Source organism: Bombina bombina, chromosome 3, assembly GCF_027579735.1.
Source record: "Bombina bombina isolate aBomBom1 chromosome 3, aBomBom1.pri, whole genome shotgun sequence".
Classification (NCBI taxonomy): domain Eukaryota; kingdom Metazoa; phylum Chordata; class Amphibia; order Anura; family Bombinatoridae; genus Bombina; species Bombina bombina.
In genome coordinates this window covers 1,133,716,709-1,133,735,110 of record NC_069501.1, presented here as the reverse complement: position 1 = coordinate 1,133,735,110, position 18,402 = coordinate 1,133,716,709, and the positions used below count along the sequence as shown (strand labels likewise).

General features: G+C 36.5%; 1 protein-coding gene across 5 annotated transcripts in view; it reads left to right on the top strand.

Moving 5' to 3' along the window:
* The window catches only part of SGCG (sarcoglycan gamma), a 456,939-nt gene that overhangs the window by 351,095 nt on the left and 87,442 nt on the right, over positions 1 to 18,402 (top strand). For all 5 annotated transcript variants that reach the window (XM_053708512.1, XM_053708511.1, XM_053708514.1 and 2 more), the window contains exon 6: positions 15,547 to 15,619. In XM_053708512.1, the coding sequence (XP_053564487.1) occupies positions 15,547 to 15,619 (73 nt within the window). The remainder of the gene's footprint in view (positions 1 to 15,546; positions 15,620 to 18,402) is intronic.

The window sequence follows — 18,402 nt, the reverse complement described above, 5'->3', positions numbered from 1 at the left end:
ACCTAGACGACATTCTGATACAACCATCAAGGAGGAACAAGGAGTTCCCTAGCGATGATGGAAGTCTCAAAGATAATTCGCTGGGCAGAGTCTCACTCTTGCCACCTGTCAGCGATCCACATCCCAGGCGTGGAGAACTGGGAGGTGGATTTTCTAAGTCGCCAGACCTTTCATCCGGGGGAGTGGGAACTTCATCCGGAGGTGTTTGCCCAACTGCTTTATCATTGGGGCAAACCAGATCTGGATCTCATGGCGTCTCGCCAGAACGCCAAGCTTCCTTGTTACGGATCCAGGTCCAGGGACCCGGGAGCGGTGCTGATAGATGCTCTGACAGCACCTTGGGTCTTCAACATGGCTTATGTGTTTCCACCTTTCCCGATGCTTCCTCGATTGATTGCCAGGATCAAACAGGAGAGAGCATCGGTGATTCTAATAGCGCCTGCGTGGCCACGCAGGACCTGGTATGCAGATCTAGTGGACATGTCGTCCTGTCCACCATGGTCTCTGCCTCTGAGACAGGACCTTCTGATTCAGGGTCCTTTCAAACATCCAAATCTAATTTCTCTGAGGCTGACTGCATGGAGATTGAACGCTTGATTCTATCAAAGCGTGGATTCTCGGAGTCAGTGATTGATACCTTAATACAGGCTAGGAAACCTGTTACCAGGAAAATTTACCATAAAATATGGCGTAAATACTTATATTGGTGCGAATCCAAGAGTTACTCATGGAGTAAGGTTAGGATTCCTAGGATATTGTCTTTTCTACAAGAGGGTTTAGAAAAGGGTTTATCTGCTAGTTCGTTAAAGGGACAGATTTCAGCTCTGTCTATCCTTTTACACAAACGTCTGGCAGAAGTTCCAGACGTTCAGGCTTTTTGTCAGGCTTTGGCTAGGATTAAGCCTGTGTTTAAGACTGTTGCTCCTCCGTGGAGCTTAAACTTGGTTCTTAAAGTTCTTCAAGGAGTTCCGTTTGAACCCCTTCATTCCGTTGATATTAAACTTTTATCTTGGAAAGTTCTATTTTTGATGGCTATTTCCTCGGCTCGAAGAGTCTCGGAATTGTCTGCCTTACACTGTGATTCTCCTTATCTGATTTTTCATTCAGACAAGGTAGTTCTGCGTACTAAACCTGGGTTCTTACCTAAGGTAGTCACTAACAAGAATATCAATCAAGAGATTGTTGTTCCATCATTGTGCCCTAACCCTTCTTCAAAGAAGGAACGACTTTTGCACAATCTGGACGTCGTCCGTGCCCTGAAATTTTATTTGCAGGCAACTAAAGATTTTCGTCAAACTTCTTCCCTGTTTGTCGTTTATTCTGGACAGAAGTGAGGTCAAAAAGCTTCGGCTACCTCTCTCTCTCTTTTTGGCTTCGTAGCATAATACGTTTAGCCTATGAGACTGCTGGACAGCAGCCTCCTGAAAGGATTACAGCTACTAGTTACTACTAGAGCTGTGGCTTCCACTTGGGCCTTTAAGAATGAGGCCTCTGTTGTACAGATTTGCAAGGCTGCAACTTGGTCTTCACTTCACACTTTTTCAAAATTTTACAAATTTGACACTTTTGCTTCTTCGGAGGCTGTTTTGGGAGAAAGGTTCTACAGGCAGTGGTTCCTTCCGTGTAAAGATCCTGCCTGTCCCTCCCGTCATCCGTGTACTTTTAGCTTTGGTATTGGTATCCCATAAGTAATGGATGACCCGTGGACTGACTACACTTAACAGGAGAAAATATAATTTATGCTTACCTGATAAATTCATTTCTCCTGTAGTGTAGTCAGTCCACGGCCCGCCCTGTTTTTACGGCAGGTCTAAATTTTAATTAAACTCCAGTCACCACTGCACCCTATAGTTTCTCCTTTCTCGTATGGTTTCGGTCGAATGACTGGATATGACGTAGAGGGGAGGAGCTATATAGCAGCTCTGCTTGGGTGATCCTCTTGCACTTCCTGTTAGGGAGGAGTTATAATCCCATAAGTAATGGATGACCCGTGGATTGCCTACACTACAGGAGAAATGAATTTATCAGGTAAGCATAAATTATATTTTTTGCTTTCATGATTCAGTTACATTGTACATTAAAAAAAACAACTTCTCAGATGCCATCTAATACTCAAAAGAATTATTGCAAAACTACTGCCATCTAGTTCTCCAGACACATGCACACTACCTCACCATGTAGTCTCTTCAGTAAAGAATACCATGAGAAAAAAGTGAATTTGATAATAGGGGTAAACTGGAAACTCTTTTTTAAACTGTATGCTCTATCTGAATAATGAAATTCAAAATGTTTCTTTCTTGATTCATATAGCACATGCACCTTTAAACAACTTTGCAATTTACTTCTATTACCAAACTTTCTTTGTTATCTTGGTATCCTTTGTTGAACAGCAGGGAGGTAAGCTCAGGAGTGTGCACGTCTTTAGCACTATATGGTATCAGTTTTGCAAGCTTGTTACATTCGCAAGAGCACTAGATGGCGGCAGTTTTTCCTGCCATTAAGTTCACCAGACATGTGCACGCAGCCTACCTAGGTTTCTCATCAACAAAGAATACCATGAGAAAAAAACAAATTTGATAACAGAAATAAATTGGAATTTTTTTTTTTTTTTTAACTGTATCCTGTGTCAAGAAAGAAAGCATTTGAGTTTTGTGTCCTTTTAAGGAAAGCAGCCTGCATCATAAGACGATACAGCTTAGGTAATAGTAATAATTAATATTAAAGGGACAGTAAAGTCAAAATTAAACTTTTATGATTCAGATAGAGCATGCAAATTTAAACAACTTTCCAATTTACTTCATTTTTTTTCGTTCTCTTGGTATCTTTTATTGAAGGGTAATAATAGGTAGGCTCATAATGAGTGTGCACGTGTCTTTAGTACTCTATGGCCGCAGTTTTGTAACATTATTTGTACCTTAGTTATACAATGTTGCAAAACACTGCTGCCATAGAGTGCTAAAGAAACTTGCACGCTACTGAGCTCTTATTAGCCTATATAGGTTTACTCTTCAATAAAATATACCAAGAGAACAAAGCAAATTTGATAACATAAGTAAATTGGAAAGTTGTTTAAAATGGCATGCGCTATCTGAGTCATGAAAGTTTAATTTTGACTTTACTGTCCCTTTAATACATTAAACCTTGGTTAGTGATTTTAGAATATAAAAGCTTCACATACTTAGAATGTGACACCTACAAGCTTACTTTGAACTATTTGCAAGAGAAAAAGACAGCACTTACATCTATATTCCTTTCTTATTATTTGATTAAAACATGATGAAACCGTTTTTTAATTAAATGTTGCTTCTCTATAGTTTCTTTTGTGATTTAATCACAACGTAATCATAAAGAACACACGCTTTTATGATGTACTAAGAGCATAATCATGCAAAAATTGTCTAATCAAACTTTAATTGAAAGCTAATCTTCTATTTTATCTCTTGCGACTTGATATTATAACATTATAACTTGCTCTTGTCCACCAACGTAACATCAATAACACCTTACATCTCATTTTATATGCCATAGAAAATAAAATTAAAACAAACTAATCAGAAGTTTCTAGATCAATAATAGCAAACTAAAACTTAAATGACTTTACAGATCACGGCCTAGTTTCTAGTTTTCCTGCAGGTCATGGTTGATAATTATTTTGCCTCCTGAAAAATTATGGATACAAACAACATATTGATTAGGCCATACCCACCCTGCACCGTAGCCTATCAGATGTGCACTTCTGCCATTCAGTATCATTTTTAACTCTCTGTGGTCAAATGTCTACTGTACCTTCTACATCCTTGTACAATTTCTGGTTCCCTCTCTAAGGGGCTGATTTATCAAGGGCCGAATTGCCCCTGATTCCCCTGTTTCCGCGCAAGCCTTCAGGCTCACCGGAAACGGCAGTTAAGAAGCTGCAGTCTTAAGATCGCTGCTCCTTTACTGGTCCGCTGCCTATGAGACTGCGGACATCAATCCGTTCGATGCTATACAATCGGGTTGATTGAAACCCCCTGCTAGCAGAATCTGCAGGGGCCGGCTTTGCCCAACCAGTTCACCAGAACTGCTTGTGCAATGTTAAATGCCGACAGTGTATGCTGTCAGCATTCAGCGATGTCTGTCGGACATTATACGCTACAGCCTATCATGTCGGGCAGACATTGATAAATTGGCCCCTAAGTCTTTCAAAAAACACTTACTGCATAGAGCTGCCACCTTTACAATCCGAAGAGGGTCAGACTGATGCTCTTTAAATAATAAGAGTCAGAATGAATATAGCAAAAGGATAGTTCCTGAATATTTATGCAACATCCGGATTTTCTTCTTCTGATAAATATAAAGAGAGATAACTGGTGTGAAATGATGATTTCCTTCTCATTAGCATAATTAATCAACAGGAAACCAATGGGAAAATGACACATAACTACCAAAATCATTTTAAAGTTTTTTTTTTTCAACATTTTCTGCTTCATTGAAGTCTATGGGGAATGAGATTTTGCATTCAAGACTTCTCAGTCTATTTGTTACCGTGAACGCCAGAGCACAAACGTTTTACTTTCAACACGTAATATAAGTGGGAATCTCCAAGCGCAAAAAATTAATTCTAGTGCCTTTATTGCATTAATGTGAGCGAAAACTATCACTCCACTCGTAATTTAGCCCAAAGTAAGGTACATGGACCCTAATGAGATATTAAACTGTGTCACTAGGGACAGCAAACAGTATTGAGGCATTTGAACAATTGTTAAAACGCATCTTCTGATTTTATTTGGTGATAAGAAATTGTGAGATGTATTTTCAAAAGGCTGTAGATTTATAGCTTTATGAAATTGTACTATTGGTTATTTTAGTAGCTCCAAATATAATAACAAATAGGTAGTTTGATCCTTGCTTAGGCTGAAAGGGTCATTACTGGGTCTGTAATCAGTAACCTTTAAATTCCATTACTTCAGGAGACTCCTACATAAATATTTGTATTACTGAGCAGGAGTAGCAAGTTGATTTCTTTGGATGGATGGTCATTGAGCATGTACAAAATAATCCATGTAGACAGAATAGGTATGGTACTTTTATGTAGGCAAACAATATTTGGGATTCATTTGAGATCATGTATACTAGATGGTTTTAAAGGGACATAGAATACTAAAATACATTTCAGATACCTCTCTCTCTCTATAAGGACGCCACCATTTTAGAACCGAGTTGCTGCACATGCAGTATTTTTTCCTATCTCTCTTCAGGGTCATCAATAGTATTTGTGGGGCCCTGGGTAAGACAAATTTGTAGAGCCCCTCAGCACAGCCCTCTTTTTCCCACCCCACCGTATGGCCTGCCATCTGTATGGCCCATGCCTTTCCCAACATTTTGTATGTCTTATATAGAGAATATTTTATATTACACTTACTAATATCATAAACACATCTTCACAAACTAAATATAGGCTGTACATTGCACTTTCTTATACCATCACCCATGAAAGTGCTGGGCCCCCAAAGCCCAAGTGGGTGGCCTGTCTCTCTTAACAACATATAGAGCTATTTATAGTTTATTCTTTAATTATCATCTGTTTATGAAGATATCATTTCAAATCTTACATGATAATATTATTTGTTGCTAATTTGTCATTTGAAATGTATATACATCAATGCTTTATCATATGGAATTTATTAAGAATATTTATGACCAATTGTTATTCAGGGATACTACACCTATATCTATTTCTCACTTGTAGAGAACATAAATTACTTGTATATATATTTATGAATAGCTGACATATTCTTGGACCTCTATAAAGGAGTACAGAAAATATGGGAGAATTATACAAGTATAAATATACAAATAAAATGACATTGAGGTCACTGCTCATATGATTCCTATAAGCCAAGATATAAATGAGTAATAGCAAGATAAGACTGAGCACCAAATTAAAGTAGCTTTGGAAATAAGTCCCAATTTTCTAAATGTGATCATATTGCAAATTGTGATCATCTAAATGCCCAAAGGTATCTAAGCATTAATCAGATCACACATAAAACTGTGTGCTATAAGTGTATGGGCCAGCCAAAAGGTCCCTCTGGGCCAAAATATAATAGAAAAAGTGTAATATATATTACAGTTAATTATGGCTTAAACTGGCAGACAGTCAATTCGGAGAATATAAATCCAGATCACAGGATGTAAAGTCAATACTATGTAATTATTTCAAAAGTCCAGAAATAGCCATTAAAGGTTAGATTGTTTGTCACATGAGGGTAAATATGTTTACAACAAGCTATTCTATATATTTTATCAATGTTTTATCTTTTTATGAATATGAAAACAAACAACCTCAAACGTCAGGGTTTGTTAAAATGTAAGGAATATTAAAAAAAATCTAAATAAAGTAAATTTATAGAATAACTATAAACTAAGGGCATACTAAAGGACCACTAAATACAGAAGACCTGCATAATTAACAAATGCATAATAAAAGGAAAATGCAATAATGCTTAGGGCCCGATAATCAAATGTTTGCCACCAAAAAAAGTGAAAAAACAGGTTTAGCCTCACAGGGACAATCATCAAAGGAAATAGTCTGTCCCTGCAAGTGGCGAGATGTCTCCCATATAATTAAAGGGACAGTCAACACCAGAATTTTTGTTCTAAAAGATAGATAATCTCTTAATTACCTATTCCCCAGTTTTGCATAACCATCACAGTTATAATAATTCACGTTTTACCTCTGTAATTACCTTGTATCTTAACCTCTGCAGACTGCCCCCTTATTTCAGTTCTTTTGACAGACTTGCACTTTAGCCAATCAGTGCTCACTCCTCTGTAAATTCACGTGCATGAGCTCAATGTTATCTATATGAAACATGTGAACTAACGCCCTCTAGTGGTGAAAAACTGTAAAAATGCATTTAGATTAGAGGTGACCTTCAAGGTCTAAGAAATTAGCATATGAACCTCCTAAATTTAGCTTTCAACTAAGAATACCAAGAGAACAAAGCAAAATTGGTGATAAAAGTAAATTGGAAAGTTGTTTAAAAATACATGCCATGAGGTATATAGTTGCTGGACTTCCGGAGGAGGAGCACAGGTGTGTAGCTAGGTGCTGCACCTGTCCTGAGCTCATCTACCTACAAGCTATTGGTGAGGACTACGCCCAAAACCCTCTCATGGAGGGCGGCTTGTATTGCTATAATCATCGCTGCTGGGAGCTCCATAGTGCCTCAACAATGCACTTATAAAGCGTGGAATTCTGTAAAGGACACTAAATCTGGTGCTAAATCCTAAAGTACCCTAACAAACAAACTTTGTCGCTAATACTTGGTGTCATTATATATAGGAGGTTGCCTGCTGAAGATAAATCTCCTCTAAAAACAAAGCAGTTTGTATAATAACTGCCCCGAATCCTGGGGCCTCAACTTCTGGCCATTCAGATGAAGGTGGTGGCTAACGGCCCTGCTATTACGGATTAAAGGCTGAATCCTGCATTCTCACCTGGCCTCTCTGTGCTGCCTGAAAAGTGTAACGAGGAGCCGGTGCTTTTCCACCCTCAGGTGGGCTGCGGAGGGAGAGCGTTGTTCCTGGGGAAGAGGTGGTGCTTGCTGTGTCACTCCGCTGGCTTGTTGTTGCCGTAAAGGGGGCCAGAGTTGGAATCGTCTCCTGGGGCTGTCTTCATATCCCTTGAGTCGTTGGTAACGGAGCCCCTCTCTACATGGAGTGCCGCTACTGATGTTGGCTTCGCTGCTGTACCTTCCTGAAGAGGCGCTCCCCCTCCCACCGGTGCTGCGAGAGGGGGGGTTGCTAGCAACAGAGGTTATCTAACGGGTGGTCAAATTCTGGTCACAAAGGACGGGTAAAGTAAAGTACTGGAGGCAATACCCTCAGTTGAGTACCTGGAAAAGTTCAGTACTGGACGGTTATCGTCTAAATGTTGGCGGCTGGATGTGCTGTGTCCGCCACATCTGTATAGCAATATCGGTGCCTGAGATACACCGGGCAAAAAACTATAATAGAGGACAGAAAATTGCTGGGGACTGGGTTCTGGGCCTCATATTCATATTACATAAAATGTTATTTTCTGGGTCCTATACCTGCCTATATGCGGCTAGACTCAATTAAGCTGGCCTAGCCTGAATATTTTAGGAGGGCAACAAGGGCAAAAAGGTATAATTATTAAAAATGGTAAAAATCTCTTTACCTCTGCTAACTCTCATATAGGGAAGAGAAAGAAAGAAAAAAAAAAGAGACACTATCTTACCTATTTTTATTCTATTATATTTACCTGTTATACCATGCTATAAGGTACTGAAAGTTAAGACAGGTTTAAAAATCACTGTCCCCTATTTTTTCTTTTTTTTTTTTAACACACTAATAGTTCAAAAACTGGCTACATAATATACTGGTTAAAGTAGTGGCAAAGGGGTATTAGATCTAATGTGTATGCTTTTTTTCTTGTTTGTTTTTTGTTTTTTGTTTTTCTGGCACAATGTGTTTCAAAGTACTATAAGATAACAGGAATTGAATATTGTATCTGTTTGGGTTTATCTATATACGGCTAGTTAAAGGTGTTCGATATACATGTTTAGGATGATTTAGGAAGACAATCAAGGGTTATTATAAAGTCAAAGTAAGCTAATTTAACAACAGGGGCTCTCTCCCTTTTTTCTTTTTTCTCTTTTCAATCCCACATTTCCTTTTGTCACCGCTCTGACTGATTTTGTTTCACATACTGCACAGTGGGTGTTTTTTTCCTTCTTTTCCCTCAGTAAGCACAGAAAGAAATTCACAATCCTCACATACCCCTTCCCCTTTTCTTGGGGTACTCTTCCCCATCTATCACTTGTGGAACACACTTGTTCCTCTTCCTATTTTTTTTTTTTTTTTCACACAATCACAGTATATGGATAAATTTATACTGTCACAGACTAAAAACTCACCGTCAGCCATGTCGGCTAGACAAAGGGAACGAAAACAGAAAGGGCCAATAGAGGTTACTTCTGACATACAGCTAGCTGCTTGTGACTCTTTAAATGTACAAGAGTCTATTGATCTGCAATCTTTAGTTTCAAACATCTGTGCGGCTCTTGCACCTAAATTTGACTCCCTGAGAATAGAGATTAAGCATGACATTGCACAACTAGCCACGGAGGTAAAACAATTTTCAGAAAGATTCACGGAAATAGAACAGAGAGTATCAGATCTTGAAGATCTATCCTTAGTCCACAATACTAAATTAGAAGCCACTTCTTCTGCCCTGCTTAAATTACAAAACAAGGTAGAAGATCTGGAAAATCGTGCAAGAAGAAACAACTTAAAAGTAATAGGGGTACCTGAGGGACAGCAATACCAGGACTTAAATAAACTAATTACACAGACACTCCCAGCTTTACTTAAGATACCTGAAACTCACACAGACATAGTGGTAGAACGGGTGCACAGGTTAGGAAGTTTATCTCCTTCACAAAATATGAGGCCAAGACCAATCATAGCGAAATTTTTGAACTATCAAGATAAAATTGCTTTTTTACAAGCTTTTCGTAAAAATCAGCCCATATTTCTTGAAGGAACAAAAATTTTATTATTTCAAGATTTTGCAAATGACACCGCCTCAAAAAGAAGGGAGTTAGCTCCAGTTTGCACTAAATTTATACAGCAGGGACTCCGAGCAACAATTGTATACCCTGCTAGGCTCCGCTTATTACATGATAATGTTGTACATTTTTTTGATACTGCCGCTGCGGCAGAAGCTTTTTTCAGTAAATATAGCACACCTGAGTAGATGGGTCCTTTAGGAAAATAGTATTATAGGTAAAAGTAGATACATCAATCTGCCCACATGATGGGGTCCTTTCAGAATAGGGTAACAGATGGTTTGGTGATTTTGCCATCTGGCATGGGTATTGTGTTTTGTTTGTTATGTTCTCCCCTTTTTTTTTTTTTTCTCCCTCCTCTCTCTCTTCCCCCTTTTTTCCCTCTCTCTCTCATTGCCCTCCCTCTTGAAATCTAGTTATTATATAATATGACAGGGATTAAGTTTACTTCCTGGAACATAGGAGGTCTATTAAAAGAAAAATTATAATTGCATATTTAAAGAAAATAGGTACCTCTATTGCTTTTTTACAAGAGACGCATTTGAAGACTCAAGAAGTCCTTAAACTTAAATCCTCATGGGTGGGGGAGGTTTTTTCTTCCCCCAGCCCAAGTCGAAAAGGTGGAGTTGCCATTCTATTAGCTAAAAAACTTAATTATGAGATAGTGCAGATCGAGATGGATACAGAAGGGAGGTTTATTATTTTGAAAATAAAGATTGCTAAAATTTTATATACTTTATGTAATATTTATGCCCCAAATGTTTTTGATTTGCCATTCTGGGATTCATTACAGGCAAGGCTCATGGCTGGCGATTTTAATATGGCTCCACAATACCCAATTGATAGAATGAGACAACAGCCGTTAGCCAAAAAAACAAAAAGGGATAATCTTGAGGCAAAATTGTTTTCCAGGATATTTTCTAATCTAAAAGTAAGAGATATTTGGCGATCCCAGAATCCGGATCAGCGTGAGTTTACGTGTTTGTCGAAAGCGCATAAATCCTTATCTCGGATTGATTTATTTTTGATAGATGAAAAATTATGTAAGAATTGTTTTGGGAGACTGCCAAGGCAGTATTAAGAGGGGATATCTTGGCTTATTCTATTAGGCAAACTAAGAAATTTAAAAAACGAGAGAATGAACTTCTCCGGGCAGTTACAAATGCATACAATTTATATCTAATGGAAAAAAATCCACAGAAATGGGCCAAATATATTAAAGTGCTTGAAGTGAGAGATTCATTCTGGCTATATAGAGCTACTCAAAAAGATATCCGGTTTGCTGCTAAGCTTCACAGATACGGGAACAAGACGGGAAAACTTTTAGCTAAGCTAGTCAAGCAGGATCTAGGCTCCCAACTAATAGATGCACTAGACAGTAAAGGTCAAACACTCAGTTCCCCTCAGGATATTGTTCAAATCTGCTACGATTATTATAAAGATATATATTCTGCTAGACCATCTAATAGTTTGGAGCGTCAGAAGTTCTGGGCAGAGATCTCTTTTCCAAAGATATCACAGGCCTCTATTGAAGATCTTGGGTCTCCTATCACAGAACTAGAGGTGATTAAGGCAATTAAAGACTTGGCATGTAATAAGGCACCCGGTCCGGATGCCTTACCCAACGAGTTCTATAAAATAGCATCAGTGGCTATAACACCGTATTTAACATCATTGTTCAATCATATGTATATACAGGGCATCGAACCTACATCTAATTTTACAGCCTCATATACGTCACTGATCTTAAAGAAAGGAAAAGATGCAAAAAAGATAGAATCTTATAGACCCATTGCACTCCTGAATACAGACTACAAGCTGTTGGCGTTGATTCTTGCTCAGCGACTTCAGTCTCTCCTACCCTCTATTATTAACCCAGATCAGGCTGGCTTCATGAAAAATAGAAATTCAGCGGCTAAAATAAGGGAACTCCTGCTCACGTTAGATTTCTTCTCAAATACCATGGCCCCAGACCAATCTTCGCAAGAAGATAGTATCGATCTAGCAATTTTAGCTATAGACGCCGAAAAAGCCTTCGACTCGGTTCACCACGATCACTTGCTATTTTCATTAGAACAGTTCGGGCTGAAAGGTAATTTTGTTAAATTTATTGAAAAAAATGTATCATACGGCTTCTACAAGATTGATAGTTAATGGGTTCTTATCTTCGGAGATTGTGTTGCATAGGGGAACCAGACAGGGGTGTCCCCTTTCTCCGCTTCTTTTTAATATCTCTATTGAACCTTTTGCTGTAATGATAAGACAAAAACTGGAGGGGATTGGGATTGCTGGGCAGGTGTTGAAAATAGCGTTGTACGCAGATGACATTCTTCTTTACCTCTCTAATATATCTAGGAACTTACCGATTCTACTGTCAATTATACAACAATTTAGTTCCTTCTCAGGATATAAGGTGAATATAAACAAATCTGAATTTCTATGGGTCAGGCAGACAAAAGATTCTCCTACAAATGTACCTTTTTCTATAGTAACTGATGCATTTAAATATCTGGGTATTATTGTCGCAAGTAGGCCTGATCGGTGGTATTCTCTTAACATTCTCCCTGTTTTAAAGAAAGTTAAAGATGCGTTCAAAAATTGGCATAACTTACCTCTATCATTATCTGGTCGTATAGCCGTATATAAGATGATATTACTGCCTAAAATACTCTATGTTCTTCAGAACACTCCACTACTTTTAAAAAAGAATGACATCACCTTATTTAACTCACAACTCCGTTCCTTTTTGTGGCAGGATAGGAAGCCTAGAATTTCTCTAGCAAAGCTTTCTCTACCGATAGACTATGGAGGTCTGGCCCTGCCTGATCTAAGAGCATACAATTACGTGTTTCTGATACGAGTTGTGGCGGATTGGCTATTCCAACGCAACTATGTTACAAATAATAATCTTGAGGTCAGTATTATGTATCCTTTTTCACCGTTTGCGCTTATACATATGGAGACTAAGCATATCCCACCTCAAATTAAAAGCTGTCGATCTATATATAATATAATGATGGCATGGAAAAAAACCTGTAATCTATTAGGTATGGAATATCGGGTATCGAGCTATTTACCATTCCTGGGGAACCCACAGTTTCAATCGGGAATACCATCTTCAATCTTTCTGAAATGGAACACCCTGGGGGTGGCTAGGGCTGAGCAGCTTTTGGATTTACAAAATAGATGCATTAAATCTTTTGATGCACTCAGGCTGGAATTCAAGCTCTCCCAGAGAAATTTCTTCGCGTATCTTCAAGCCAGACACTACGTTATGAAGCTTTTGAACGATTATGGGTGGAATTGGTCACTGGGGCAACTGGAGAAATGGCTCATACTGGCAAAGAACGGAATCATGTCAATTTCTCCATGCTATTCACTGCTGGCTTCAGTTAGAGGTACAATCAATTTAGATAACATGGTTATTGACTGGGCTAGATTGTTGAGGAAAGAAGTAGACCCTGACATACCTTCTCTCTCAATCCAAGAGGTTGCTCGAACAACTCTCTCGGCCACTTGGAGAGAATCACATGTGAAGTTATTATATAGGACATACTTCACACCAGAAAAAGGTTTAAGATGTGGAAATACGAGTTTCAATGCCTGTCCTAAGTGCTTATATGCCTCGGCGGACCTCCTACACATGTTATGGACCTGCCCAAAAATAAAAAATACTTGGTGTAAAGTTCAATTCTGGTTAAAGGATTACTTTCTGTTATAATTTTTAAGCTAAACAACTAACATATTAAAGTTAATAAACATTAATTAAAACCTACTGACCTATATTTTCTCCAAAACGAAGTTTCATAACGTTCTAAAAGTTATATCTTTTATTCGCCGATCATGTCACGTTATCCTGCCCACTATTTTCAGCACTGCATGTTCAAAATACTTAAACCAATAAGTTTGTGTTTAAAGCGCCATTTTGAAACCTAGGTATTGTAAACGGATTGGTACAAAGCAAAGGATACCCACGGAGTGGGTTTGGAAAACAATTAAATTTGCAGACAAGATTTCTGATATACGGTAGAGATATGTTAATGAAATGCTATTGATAAAAAGTGTATTTGGGGTAGTTAGTTAGTAACAGGCATAGAAAATATTTACTTACAGTGGCCCTTTAAGTAAAGTTCTAAATCTCCCTTCGCTAAATCTCCTAGACTCAAATATAGTATTTTTATTATTTCAGCAAGAAGACAAACAGCTTAATATTAAATTTATCAATATAACAATATTGACGGTTAGATACCTTATTTTTAAAAAATGGAAAATGCAGACTATTCCGAGTATCCCAGAAATTAAAAATCATATAAAAAAACAATGTATTCTCGAACAATACAATGTTAATGTTGATAACGATAATGACATTATTAAATTCTTTTGTAAGTGGTCAGCATTTATAAAATCATTTCCTCTAGCTGAAAGGGAATATCTGTTTTATTCCTTACGTAATACTGATCTAGTCTTGCTGGGAACATGGTGAGGAGAGGCGAGGAGGGGAGGGGGGAGGAGAGAGAGAGCATTAATCCCCTTTTTTTTTTTTTTATTTAATTCATTTTTTTTTGGCTTTAAATGTTGTCTTAAATGGTTCAAAATATAAAAATTCCTACTCTGCGTGCTAATTCTTCATAGAAGGGTAATTTTGAAAGAATTTGTAAGTTGTTCTGGAATTTTTTCTTTTCTTTTTTCTCGATTGTTGATACATATTGCTATACCTGGCCCTGCGTTGTACAAGAAGGTTGAATTTATTTGTTTGTACGCATTGTTGGATATAAATAAACAGATTTAAAAAAAAAAATACATGCCATATTTGAATCATGAAAGTTTGTTTTGGACTTGACTGTCCCTTTAATGAGAACTTTCAGAGCTATGTGATAGTTCACAATGGTGGACGAAGTATACAGGGAGAACCGTGCATATGTTTAAACTTGAATTGTATGCCTAATACAAAGCAAAATACGCTGTTTTCAGTGCACTGTGCCTTACATTCCCTGTTATTTTCAAATGCATAGGTTTTTCTTTTAGAGTAATTGGTGTTTTGACTATTTTGTTAAAAGCCCACGCCCTTTTAACTGGTGAGAGAGAGAAAAGATCGGTAGGGCGCAAATGTGTACAGAATTACGCTGGGATTTGAGAGACAATTTCATACATGCCTATGGAATGCCATGTTCAGCCCATTTTACCAAAAAACAACAGTTACTTACGCTTTGTATTTTTCATTTATAAGTATGAATTGCTATGTGTTTAATTGCAATTTACGATGTGCTTATTAAATATGATTTATTCTTGTGTGGTTTACATACAAATTTTACATTTTTGATAAAATACTATTTTTGGTGAACAATGCCTTAACAATACAATTTATTTCCTGCATATTTTTGTGCGAATGGTTCAATTATTCATTTTGTGTGATTTTTAAAACTTTGATTTTCAATGTCATATATATGCTCTTCTATGGCTAATCTTTGCTTAGAATATATCATTATATCTTGGATTCATTTACTGATATAATCTCTAATATTTATTTTGAAAAAATGTGTCTTCAACAGGATTTGTGCCTATGATACTTGCAGTAGAACCAAGTTATTCCAACACATAGCTATCCTGTTCTTGATACTTTATTAGAAGTTTCCAAAACCTACCAGGTTTTCATCACATTCTCACCATTCAAGTAATAACTTCTACATATTAAAAACTTATAACATTTGTTATTGCAATTTAGAACTAAAGCCATTTTGAAAAGTAACCCTATAATGAGACTTATTATCTTATTAGCTTAAAATATGGCTTTGCTACTGCATTCATGTAACTACATTGTCCTAGTATACTGCTGACTTCTATCATTCATTCTGTGTATCAGGCAGAAAATGGTTAAAATAGGTATTTAAATACTGCACAGCCTTTCTACAAGTGTTACCTTCATTTGTGTTTCAAACATTACATGTTGCTATGCTTTTATTTGTTGCAGGACCAGAAGGAGCTCTTTTTGAACATTCTGTGGAGACTCCACTTGTAAAAGCTGATGCATCTAAACAGCTCAGGTATTTAATGCAGACCTAAATAAATGATGTTGTGATTGGATAAAATGCTTAGTCTATTGAAAGATGGTACCGCTGGCAATTATATTGTGACTGCACTGAAGTCCATTTTGTCACAAGTTCTAGTATTATTTATTAAGATAAATGAACTATCTGCTGCAGAACCATATGATGACATCACTCTGCTGATGCAAACATTACCAATGATATAAATACCCAGTGTCATCATTTTTGAACAATCATATTAATGTCATATTTTTACTTTCTGTCCTAAATTGATGCATACCAAACACCTAAATATGAGAAAAATCTAATTCCTACATACAAAAATGAATTTACTACACTGATTTAAGGAATTATAGGATCTTGAAAAAGAGTTTCAGAAGAGTTTTTTTTTCTATTATGTGTAAACATTTCTTATTAATGTCTACTGAACAACATCTTTTTTGTGTTTTGTGAAACACATTTTTTTTCTCAGATAGTCCCCATCACTGAATTATTGGAAAAACCTTTCAGAAATACATGAGGGTTTTAGTTTTTTGGCCTTAAAATCCTATTGGCCAAATGCCCAACTTCAAGAATTCGAAAAATATCAAACATGTGGGAAACAGATCAATGTTTTTACTGTTAATCATTATTATTATTATGATTATTAATAATAATAATAAAAATATAAAATGTATTATCACTATTTATTACAGTTCCATATGCTATTATATTTTGTTTTGTTTTTAATTAATTCATTTTTTTTAGTTACATTACAGAAGACAAATAATGATAAATTATAATGGCAAGCAAAGCAATAATCATATAATACCTTCTCTTATTATTTAGCAGACAAAGAATACTCAGTAATACATAGGAAAAGCTTCTTCTTTGCTAAATAGTTTAAATAAATTTGCAAACAAAATATATTGGACCAGAAGATTGCAAGTGGTCTGCAATTTTTTTTTCTTTTGCTCACTTGCTTAATGCTTTTAAAGTAAAGAATTATCACGGCAGCATTATTGTGTCTATTACAAGTGGAGAGTAAAAAGTTAGCATGTGAGCGAATGACAGAGGTGCCCTAACTTCAGGACTTTGGATATCACAACCACGCTAACTTCTTATCCCCATATCCGCGTGGAAAAAACTATTAGGAAAAGTTTACATTCATATATTCTTATATATATATATATATATATATATATATATATAATCATTTTTTTTTAAAATAAATATATATTCCTATATATCTTTATGAATATATACATATATATTGATATATGTACAGATATACTGTATATATTGTATATCTATATATATATATATGTGTGTATATATACAGTATATATATATATATGGATATATATATATATATATATATATATATATATATATATATATATATATATATAGATATACAATATATACAGTATATCTGTACATATATCAATATATATTCATAAAGATATATAGGAATATATATTTATTTAAAAAAAATGATTTTATATATATATATATATATAAGAACATATGAATGTAAACTTTTCCTAATAGTTTTTTTCAGCGCGGATATGGGGATAAGAAGTTAGCGTGTTTTTTTTTTTTTTTTTTCAAAGTGAAGAACAGTAATTTCAACCACATTAAAGCTAAATACAAATGATATTACATCTTTTAAGGCATTTGACTGGAAAGGGCTCAAATACACAACCAATAAGCACTCACTGGATTTTAGTCAATTAAAAAAAATATTAATGTGACATTTTGGAACAGCTTGTGCTTTGAGTAAAAACTAACGTTCTGAGTATAAACTTTTTCTTGCTGTGTAATTTTTATAGCTATTTATAATTAATATCTAGAAGATTTCTGACAAGCTCTATGGGATAATTTTCAATGTTTGTATATGTTTTTAATTCCCATTCGGCTAGATTACGAGTTTTGCGGTACAGATATACCACTGATAAATTGCCCATTGCGCGTGGAATGGCCAGAAACGCATATTACGAGTTGCTGCTGTATAGTTATACCGCAAGCATTTTATCCTGTAACGTAACATCCATTCCGAACTCAAAAAAATGACGTTTGAGTGCGGGATTTTTATAGCGCCTGTATTTCAGGTTGTGCAGTCCAAAACCTGAGAGCAGTAGTTATGGATTTTGTGTAAAAAAAATTTGAACAGCCAATAGGATTTCAGAAGCTCTCATCCCATTGGCTGATTTGAAAAGCCAATAGGATTTAAGAAGCTCTCATCCTACTGGCTGATTTGAATTTGAAGAATCAAATCAGCCAATAGGAATGCAAGGTATGCCATTTTGAAACTGGTACCTTGCATTCAACTTCAGTGTACGGCGGTGATAGTATGAAGAGGACGCTCCGTGCATCATACTGAAGCAGTATTTTTTTGTTTTTTAAATCTATTAAAAAAAATTAATAACATTTTTTATTTTTATTTTAACTTTGAATTTTGTTTTTGATGTGGGAGGGGGAGGCAGGGTGGCCCTCTCACATGTGCGGCCGGTGGTGATGGTGGAGTTGAGGGACTCAAGTGTGTCTGACTTCCTTGGAGGAGGAAGGAAGGAGTCGGTAACTAAGTGACAAGTCCTGGCACTGGCAGACCAAAGTGCTGCCCTGCAATATGTGGACCGGGTGTGTATAAGTCTGGAATCTGGTCCACATATTAATGATCACCTGGCTGCTCAGCTCCACCCACACGCCATGCACACACAATTTTAACAGCGCATTTAAAGAGAGCGGCAGCCGCAGTACTGCAGAAGCATATCAGACAGTGTGGCCACAAGTGGTGA